General features: G+C 27.6%; 2 protein-coding genes across 2 annotated transcripts; one reads left to right on the top strand and one right to left on the bottom strand.

Moving 5' to 3' along the window:
* Window positions 1–34: 34 nt before the first annotated feature.
* On the bottom strand, window positions 35–2,071 carry LOC112684773 (the record flags this gene model as incomplete). The annotated part of the gene is made up of 7 exons (XM_025556437.1): window positions 1,988–2,071; window positions 1,511–1,732; window positions 1,161–1,256; window positions 920–1,067; window positions 741–851; window positions 477–616; window positions 35–225 (listed from the first exon to the last, which is right to left on the bottom strand). Coding segments are annotated over exons 1-7 (992 nt in total), but the record flags the coding sequence as incomplete, so codon positions are not given.
* Window positions 2,072–5,493: 3,422 nt separating this feature from the next.
* On the top strand, window positions 5,494–9,322 carry LOC112684763. Its single transcript, XM_025556427.1, has 5 exons — window positions 5,494–5,617; window positions 5,763–5,822; window positions 6,228–6,360; window positions 6,448–7,831; window positions 9,246–9,322. The coding sequence occupies exons 1-4, from the start codon at window positions 5,531–5,533 to the stop codon at window positions 6,612–6,614; spliced, it is 447 nt and encodes a 148-aa protein (XP_025412212.1). The 5' UTR covers window positions 5,494–5,530; the 3' UTR covers window positions 6,615–7,831; window positions 9,246–9,322.
* Window positions 9,323–10,925: the final 1,603 nt, after the last annotated feature.

Here is a 10,925-nt window from a genome sequence, read left to right as displayed (position 1 = left end):
GATCTGCGCATGTGGCTCATCAGTCATTGGATACTGCTCCAGTTGGATAATCAGTGGCTTGAGATCTTGTTCGTCGGTCTCGTTCTTTAAATCGCCAATTGTTATTTCCTGCTCGTTAATTTTTGGATTTAGCTCAATCTCATCAGTCGGTATCTTCGGTTCATCGATCTTTGACTCAAGCTTGCCGACATCCAACCCGATCATCTGTAATTCCGGTGCCATGATCTGTAAAATCGATAAATTTTGTAATATGTATTATCGTACCAATAGCATTTAATCAAATTAATATAAGCCAATAATATAAATTAGTCACTAATTATTAGTCATTAAATATATGTCTATTGATAAGAACATTACACATCAAATAATTGTAATGAATTATAATAAATTATCAGTTGATTGTTTTCAATAACTACTATACAGTTCCTTTAAAAGAAAAACGTAATAAAATATCTAGCTTAAGTTAGTCATTTCACCTTCTCATAAGTTTGGTTGATATTTTTTTTTACATATTGCAATATCAAATCCTCTATCTCGGCAATAGATTCGTAATACTGTGGTATTGGCTCATAGTCTTTATTTTGTCCTCTGATATACGACACCGGTATGCTCAAATCTGTACGAAAAAAATTCAATAAAAAATAAGCAGTTGGAAAATCACCATGGCTTATGCTTTAAATGTTTCAAGCGTTTATTTGAAGTTAATTGTCTTTTACATTCTTTTCTTTAGAAATATTTACCTCGTATACCTTGCACCATTGTCTCTTTAAATGTCTCGCCATTTTCAATTGTTTCAGTTGTGTTATCGTCCATTCGTGTTGAATCTTCTGCCTTTTTATCTAATGTACTTCCTAATCACGCGGATATAATTTATTTTACTATCATTACATTCTGTTACAGAAGTAAGAAAACTATTTACTCTTTTTATTCGTCGACTTTTTTACTTCATTTTTATGTTGGTTTTTGTGAGTCGATTTTCGACTCAAAGGCTTCTTACGAGGGTCATTCTGTACGTGTGATTTTTTCGTCAATGTGTTGGTAGCCATTTTCAATTGCGCTACTTTCCGCTAAAAAAAAACACGATTGTGAGTTAATTTAAGCTAATAATTGAATAATTAATTGATTTTATTTTCATTAAATATATAGTTATGAGTATTCACTTTGTTGTCGGCGATCTCCACCGCCTTTCTTTTTAATGGCCTCGAGAGCCTTTCGATGCTCAATTGCATCTCCTCTTGACTCATTTTACGCTGGACCTAAATTGTAAAAATTGGAAAATTGAAAAAAAAAAATTTATTTTCACATTAAGTGCTAATTCAGCATATATTAGTGTAATATATTATTGTTTTTGATCAACGTCTCGTTTTAAAGGAATTGAGAGCCTATTGACGCCCCAATTCATTTCCACTACAGTCATTTTACGATAAACCAAAATCTCACTCTCGCACATTCATCGTGGATTATTTAAAAAACGATATCTTATCGTACGTTCATATTAATCATATCATACCTTCTTAGTGTGCGTTTGGTCCGTCAGTGTCGTCTTAGTACATTTTGGGATTTGTTTGTTCAAAATATTCTTGCCCGATTGCATTTCGATAAAATTCATGTAAAACATGTAGTTCTGATCATTAACCTTGTTGTCGGCGATTTCCACCGTCTTTCTTTTCAAAGGCCTCGAGAGCCTTTCGATGCTCAATTGCATCTCCTCTTGATTCATTTTACGCTGGACCTAAATTGTAAAAATTGAAAAATTGAAAAAAAAAATTTTATTTTCACATTAAGTGCTAATTCAACATATATTTGTATAATATATTATTGTTTTTGATCAACGTATCGTTTTAAAGGTATTGAAAACCTATTGACGTCCCGATTCATTTTCACTACTGTCATTTTACGATAAACCTAAATCTCACACTCGCACATGCATCGTGCATTGCTTAAAAGAACGATATCTTATCGTACGTTCATATCAATCAAATTATACCTTCTTAGTCAGCATTTGGTCCGCCAGTGTCGTGTTAGTACATGTAAGGATTCGTTTGTTCGAAATATTTTTGGTCGATAGCATTTTGATCAAATTCCTGTAAATTAATAAACTATGCAATAAACGATTTTGAACCACGCGAACGATTTCTGATAAAATCCAAAACTCTTAAACTAAATATGACTATAAACTAAATATGTTAATGTGACTTTAACGTTGCCTTGGATAATCTGTGAGCGCTTAATAATCTTCGATGCATGAATTCTTAACAAACAATATGCAAGTGGCCAGAACTTAAATACGATCAGTATTTATTTGTTGACTAAATTGCTATATTATTACCGTCGAGATAAACGATTGAATTATAAAAATGTTTTCTATCATATTAATACTAAAATAGTTCCTTAAAGTTTTAGTCACGCTCTCATTTAATCTAGTATACTAAAACAGTAGCACACACTGCTTTGTCCTAATACATAATATCGTACTATTCGAGATCTAATAATTTAGTTTTACATTAAACATCATCGATTTCGTCCCGCTCGCGAGAATATTATAATATTGGAATTATCAATAAAGGCGCCGACAGCAATAGTCCGAAGAAATCGATAGTAAAGGCTTCGCATGTTTATACGCTGCGTATAGGCCTGTGCGATGTGGAGAGCGAGTCGAGATTATAATAACATGTATAATTGGAAACGTAGTCGTCTTCGTCGCCGTCGTCGGTGCCCATAGAGGAAAATAGTTTTAATAATTACGATGTGTCTTCCGTTAAAAAAATGTTTTATCAAAGAGCGGTTGTGTGAGCGTTAAAATCAATAATAATAAAAAAAAAAAAACTAATCTAATTTTGAAATTAAAATAACTGTTATTGAAAAATATCTATTTTGGTTCATTTGTGTATTGTACTTTTATACAATATAGTCAATATACCAGTAGCGGTTTGGAACTACCAAAATCCCCTCTATTTAAGTACCACTTACCTTACACAATAATATTATTTATATTATACTGGTACTAAAAATACATAAAATAAATACAAGTATAAGTTCAAAATATTTTAAATTGTGTTGAAGTCACTATAATGAATATATAAAATTTGAATCCAATGATAGGTATCATTGTATATGAAAAATTATTCTGGACGGAGATGATTTGTTAGCCTAGGATATATTTTCCAGTAGATAGTAAAAAAGGTTAAAATTTTGTATTCAATTTTCAACTCTTAGCTACTTAGGTATACAAAATGTTTTGTACATTTTAACTACAAAACAATATGCAATTATTTATGATTTTAACAAATTTTTGTCAATATTTGAACTTCAAACGCTAATAAAAAATAATTGTGCCAATGTATTCTTATAATTTTATAATCACTATACGACTAACTCATGATGAACTTTATATTAAATTTTCAAATATTTTGACTCGACCAAAAAAATTTTATCAATATTTATAAAAAAAAAAATAAGCGAAAACGAGTTCTTACAATACCTATATAAGCATATATAAGCATTAAAATAAGTGAAATATTTTTAAAATTAAATCATGTAAAGAAAATGTCAATCTAAATAACTGGTGAAATTTTCAAGTATCTACAACTTATAATTTTTGAATAATAACAAATATTGAAATATATTTAAAATTGTTTGAGGATAAATCGTTGTCGTTATGTAATTTTCCAAAAAATTTAAAATTCAAATGCTCATAACATTTTTCCTATAATGAGGCTTCGAGTTTTCTCTATAGCTATTTGAAGAAAAACTTACGGAAAACTTAGTGTTGAATTTTTTAATCTAAGATTAAAAAAAATATAGGAACAAAAAATACTAGGATTCACCATATATACATATACCACCCTACACCAAATTATTTAAAAGGCTAGTGTCCCTCTACTCCCAGGGATTAGCGTTACTGACGTGAGGACGCTTGAGATTGATAATTAGAGCATGCCTGTGAAAAAATTCCTAAAAATGTAAAATAGTGTTATCAGAAACTTGGTACATAGAATTATAGAAAGGTCTGTTCTTTTATATAATATATTATTATACCTATATATTATGTGTTATATAATATAAGTATAATATAATATATATATTTTTTTTATATTATATTAAATTATGATTACTCGGCGAGCTAGTTATTAAAATTATTTGTTAACACCATACACCACAGTCTTGTTTTACAATTCATATATTTATATCAATAATAATAATACCATTAATATCATTGGTTTTATAATAGATATTATATAGTATTTATATAACAATGTATCAAATTAATGTTATTAATAATAGTTCACTGATAAGTTATTTATAGTCCAGAGATTAGTGGGGTACATGGAAATATCATAGAAGTATAGATATAGATATTTCATATTAGATATCTATGGGAAATATAACACCCTGCCATAGTATGGAGAGGTGTACACCGCACTGCTCGACAGTTTTCGACTACAGCGCTCTATAACGGCCGACAGTCTGGAATTGGCGACCGGTTTTTTCTACAGCGTAAAGCGCGTTACACACTACCTGATTTAATCGGGCCGACAGGATACCTGACCAAATCAGATGTTGCGTACACACAGTACGACCACCACACGATTTAGTCAGTCTTAACACCGTTTTATTAAACTGGAAGTAGGTACTAGGTACACACACGTGTTATCACGTTAATCTCAATAAACCAACTAAAATCCGCCCGACAGTGCTACATACTATATGATTTGGTCGGTCGGTCGGGCGATCAGATGGTATGGCCACCTGACAAGACCCGACAGGATTAAAGTCAGACGACACGTCTACACACGACCTGATATGACGTCTGATCTGACCAAATTATCCTGTCGGCCCGACCAAATCAGGTAGTGTGTAACGCGCTTAACTCATCTGTCTATTCTATAATCAATGGTAACATGCACAAGAAGACCAATTTTGATAGTTGTAATTTGTTTTATTTGTGTCAAAAACTTGAATATAAAGATATATTTAGATATAATTTCCTTGTATATTGTCCCCGTTCATGCAAAACACACTAAGTTCAAAAATCGGTTTTCCGATTTATTGTTGTATAAAATTCAGTTTGAAAATATCTATAATATGCTATTTTCAACTAAGTCCCATTATTATTTAATAATGATTAATAAACAGTTGAAAATGTCCATTCGATAGTTTCCTTAATACGCAGAAGACACTAAGTCCACACGTAGACTTAATACGTTATGCACGAGTTGCTGTATATTTATAGAATATAGTTAAACTAATATGCAAAATTAATTATGTCCATTTTTAATCATTATTGAATGGTTACAGTCAAGATAATAATATTATCTTCTAAGACCGTGGTTACAATTAAATAAATTAGATTTTATCATTGATTATAAATATTTATAAATAGGTACTAATATTAATATTTCCCACTAACATTAGAATATTATTTTGATAAGAATTATTAGTTAAATTATTTAACTTTAAAATATGTTTGTTATGTTAATGTTGTAAGTTAACTATTATTTAAGCGTGATCACTATTTTATAGTGCCAAAATGAGTCGATTTAGTAAAATTAATAATATTATCTCATTAGCTTCGACTTCCACTGGTGTCAATTCGAACTTAACTAATTCAGAATCAGTAAGTATTTATTTTAAAACATATTATTATAATTTTATTGCTGCTGAAGCATACTACACGTATTTATTATATAAAATACAATACATTTACTTAAAATACGTAGAATTAATAGTTTGAATTTAATTATTTATTATTGTAATAATAGAGTTCAAATGATTTTGATGACTCTGATGTAGACTGTGATTATATTCCATGCCAAACACAGGTAACTAATATTATTATTTTAATAGCTTAGTATATCTCACACCAACTTATCATTTTTGTATAATTATTAATAGTTAAAAACACAGATGAATACCTAATAAATAATGTTTTATTTATTATGAATAAAAATTAAAGATCATTATTAATTTAATGGTTGGATTAGACAACCTACTTGTAGTTTTATTGTTGTGCATTGTTGAGTTATACAGATTTTACAAATTATTATACCAATTTTTGTACATTTGACAATAATTGGTTATGAGGTATATTCATAGTATTAAACTATGATGTATAATAATATAGTTAAATTATAATATTCAATTTTACTTATTATATATAAAATAAATCCTAACATAGTTCAAAACTTAATTTTTGTTACAACTGTTAATTTAAATTTATATTTTAGGAAAATACAGACTCTGAAAATGAAAACTCAGAATTATCATATCATACACTACAACCAGTTGAGCAAGTGCCATTGATAAATAATACTGTTTATTCAGAGCATGTAGTTAATGAACCTGATAATATCGATCAAGGTAAAATTAAAGCTTGAATAATAATAATATTATGTTAAATAATAGTTGTAATAATATTCTGAAAGTGTAATTGATTTTTTCTTTTAGTGGTTTATGATGATATTCCTCAAACAACCAATGTTGAACCTACTAAAGAATCACATTATGTCCGAAAAAAGTCTAAAAGGCATTATCTTGACAGCCGTTTATCAATTTCTATAATGCACGAGCTTTATAAAACGTTAGAAAACTACTACAATCCATATACACCATAAATCAAACCACCAAGTTTAACAACATACAATTGAGTGTTTTTTCAAGAGTACAATCTTTCATTTTATAAACCAAAAAAGGATCAATGTTCTCTTTGTACTAAATACAATGAGGCTAATGAAAATGAAAAAAAAATTTTGAAATTGATTTATGAAAGTTATAAAGAATGAGAAAAATCAGCAAACTTGAACAATTCTCTTGATAAAGAAAAAGCTTCAACTAATTCAAATTTTGTGATAGTTACTTATGATTTGCAAAGTGTTCTTCAGATTCCTTCAAGTGATGTATCTCCAATGTACTGTAGTCATAAACTTTGCTGTTACAATTTTACAGTATGTGAAGAGGCATTGCCTAATAAAGCATACTGTTATGTTTGGACAGAGGTACACAGGAAAAGAGGAAGCAATGAAATTGGTTCATGTTAGTACCGTTACATAAATACACTTGATATAAATGTAACTGGTTTATCTCTTTTTTTCTGATACTTGTGGTGGCCAGAATAAAAACAAAAATGTTGCAGCAATTCTTATGTTGACAGTTCAAACCAGTAATCAAGTTATTGAACAAAAATTTTTAGAATTGGGTCATTCTATGATGGAATGTGATTCAATGCATAGCTCTATTAAAAAAGCTAAAAAATACACTAGAGTATACACAGTAAATGTTTGGTTAAACATCTTCAAGTATGCTCGCTCTTCTCATCATCGGAGTAATGCTCAGCCTTATGAAGTAATTGAAATTGAATATAATGAATTTTATGATTTAGCAGCATTATCAAATGCATATTTGCAAAATACTAGTATTAACACAAGTGGTAAAAAAAGTCAGCTGGCTAAAAATAAAAACTTTAAGATACGACAAAGATAATACAAATCATTTGCTTTATCGTTATGATTATACTGATGAGTTTTGTAAAATAAATATAAAATTAGTAAAAAGAAGGTCAACTGCGCGAACCAGGTTTATTCCTAAAGAAACTGATCAACTTAAAAAAGCTTATACAAGTATGTTATCAATATCAATAGCGAACACAATGATTTGCAAAAGTTATGCAAAAAAAAATGTAATTCCTTCACAATACCATGCTTGGTATGCTTCTCTCCCATGCACAACAAGAGTGTTAGATTTAAATCTTAACCTAATCTTACGGTTCTACAAGTAAATGTTGTAACCAAATTCAATTTAAAAGCCTTACGATTAATGAAAACTGCTTCAGGGTGTAAGTCTCTTATTCTAGATTGAACACTAAAAAATTATATGATTTATAATTTATAAGAAATAATTATTTTTAATTTATATAAATAAGTACTCAAGTAAAAAAAAAATAACTTTTTCCAATATTATATCTAGTTTTTATTAAATTTTCTGCAAAGAATAAATACATTTAAAGCAAAAAATAGTATTACAAGATCTAATATATTCTAGCCATTTAAATTCACTGTAGTATTTAGCATTAATACTTCTATTCTGAGTTCAAAATGTTGTTAATGGAAATATCTAAAAAATATAAATTCTTCAGTATATTCTTTGTAAAAGAAAATAATGTAACACAATATATTAAAACTATTTAATGAATTATGTTATTGATCAAGAATCAAATTATTTTTTGTTTTATTTAAACTATAAATAATTTATTATTTAAGTATTTTTTATTTACTTGAAATTTAGGTTATTTTGGACCTAAATTAATATCCCCCTAATCATCAGACTGTATATTCAAATTTAAAACATCCTTTTTCAGTTCAATTTTTTCATCATTCCCGTTATGTTCATAAAGTTCATGGTTATATATTTTATTTGCTTTTGAATCATCAAATGATTCTTGACATGTCAAAATTATTTATTCATATTTATGTTCTCTGTTTCATTTTGTTTTTAATATTCAAAATTGAAGAACATACTTAAAATTATTCTAACTATTCAGAGGCGTATACAAGGGGGGATGTAGGGGTCAGATTTCCCATCTCATAGGCCTTTTTAAAATTGTATAAAATAGTGTTCTATTTATGTTTGTTAAATCATTTCATTCATACAAATTACATTTTTTTTATCATTTCTGCCAAGAGTATATGAGTATTAATATTAATATAAAATAAATAAAAAAAACTTAGCCTTTTCTAACGTACTTCTTATATCACAATTGAGAAATATTTATAAATATTATTTATTTTTATAAGATACAATTTTTGATGTTTAATCAATATTTCAAATATCAATAAATTGTTATATTTGTACATGGTTATATTCTAACATGTCCTATAACCTAATCATTTTGAAACTTAATTGAAAGTTTATAAAAACTATTACAACTTTAAAAGAGCTCAGTATTCAATCGGTTAAAGTTTTAAGATGAATTGTTGTAAATAAAAAACATTTAAATTTAAATAATTTTTTTGGTGGCATACTGCAACGGGTGCAATGATGAGACAGATAATCTATGCCTAATATTACTTGTCTTATTCTATTTACGTTTATTAAATATTGTCACTCTTACAAATTATATTTTTTTATAATTCCTGCTCATTGTATATATTAATACTAATAAAATAAAAAAATAAATTATTATTTATTTTTATTTAATTATTAAAGTGTAATTAATTATTGAAATATAATATTTGTTTTTTTTTTATTAGAGTAAACAGCCAAAATCTAGGAATGAAACAAACTTATGAGCGACAATCACTTATCTACTTATTCCCAGGAATAATGGTATGTCGTTTTTATTTTGAATAACTACTGTAATTGTAATAAAATCGATTAAATTTATGTTTTTAAGTTTCGAACACATTTTTTTATATTTAATCCATTAAGTTTAAAACTTAAAATAATTAAGTATTCTCTGTTATGTAAATAATATTTTTCCATTACTTAAATCAATTTTTTTCCTTTCTATATTTATTTAAATTTTTATTACTTTAAATTTATAAATTAAATTTCAATTTATTTGAATTGGTATTTGTTTTTTTTTTTATTATTAAATACATTTTTGTGTTTCACCTGTATGAGTAATTTCATAAAATAATAACAAATTAACAACAATTTATTACTAAATAATTTATTAATTTACCGTTGTCAAGTACTTCATAATATTTCAATACGTCATTATATATTATTATACATTATATACTATTTTTTTATAATATTTCAATTCGTCATTATACATTATTATACATCATATACTATTTTTATATCATTCCAGAAAACTTCTAATAAATCGTGTTGGGTATTAACGGACCTCCACCATTCTTCTATTAATTGTCGGTCTAACAAATCTGTCGCTCCTCGGGTTTTAATTCCGTATTTAGTTTTAACATGTCTCCATATACACTCGATTGTTTGTGTTTGGGCGCCCGTTGTAGGATCAACAAAAAACTCGGAATGATTGACGGTTTCGTGATGATAACCTATATCTTTTAAGGTACTATATGCTCGCCATTGATCTGAATAAATAATTGATCCTAGCTCTATTTCATTTTGTATTATTGGTAATAAAGTTGCTTTATCTCTTTTTTCCACTTTAAAAAATCTTCGTTCTTTAACCCCATCAACATTTTTACAACACATACCAAAAATTCATGGACCTTGAATGCGAGTACCATAATTTCTTTGAGTCGAATAATCATCGTCAATATCGTCAGCATCACTTGATACATTGTCATCTACATTTGAAATTATATCTCCATTTCTCAATCGTCCTCTATTATATTTATGCTTGCCTTGAAATAGTGACTCGTCAATTTGAACAATTTTCCCTGGACTATCCATTTTCTTACGTTTATCAAACATTGCAACTGCTACATCTCTACATAAATTATTCCAATCTACAATTGTATTACGAGTTTTTATTGTAAATTTTTCGGTCATTGAAACTGGTATTTGATACACCCAATATCATACTAATTCAACAATTTCATTTAACGCTAAACCACTATTACTTTTACCATTTTTATCGTAATATGTAAAAAAAGGATTTTTTTTTCTTAAAGAGTGATAAGTTTGACAACCTTTTTTTTGACATCGTAAATAAGTAGTTTTTAATAAATCACTATTTGAGTTTCTTTTACGATTATTTTTTTGATATTCTTTCAACGTACCTCCACAAATAACACCAACTTTTAATTTGGAACAACTACCAAGTTCTGGGAGCAAGTTTCTCTCTTGAAGATATTTAACACATGTTTTCTCATTACATATTATATGCCCGTACAAATAGCGCATTGATTTATTCATTTTATAATAAAAAGTAAAACTCGCAACGAATAGGATACTTACAGGAACACAACACAGATACTATATAGACTAAAATAATATAT

Source organism: Sipha flava, unplaced genomic scaffold (genome assembly GCF_003268045.1).
Source record: "Sipha flava isolate LNK unplaced genomic scaffold, YSA_version1 257_pilon_pilon, whole genome shotgun sequence".
Lineage (NCBI taxonomy): Eukaryota > Metazoa > Arthropoda > Insecta > Hemiptera > Aphididae > Sipha > Sipha flava.
This window is presented reverse-complemented; position numbering and strand designations above follow the sequence as displayed.

Coding starts and splice junctions, on each gene's coding strand:
- LOC112684763 (XM_025556427.1), top strand. CDS start 5,531: ATGAGTCGATTTAGTAAAATTAATAATATTATCTCATTAGCTTCGACT. Junction 5,823..6,227: donor ATATTCCATGCCAAACACAG/GTAACTAATATT, acceptor TTTATATTTTAG/GAAAATACAGACTCTGAAAA. Junction 6,361..6,447: donor ACCTGATAATATCGATCAAG/GTAAAATTAAAG, acceptor TTTTTCTTTTAG/TGGTTTATGATGATATTCCT.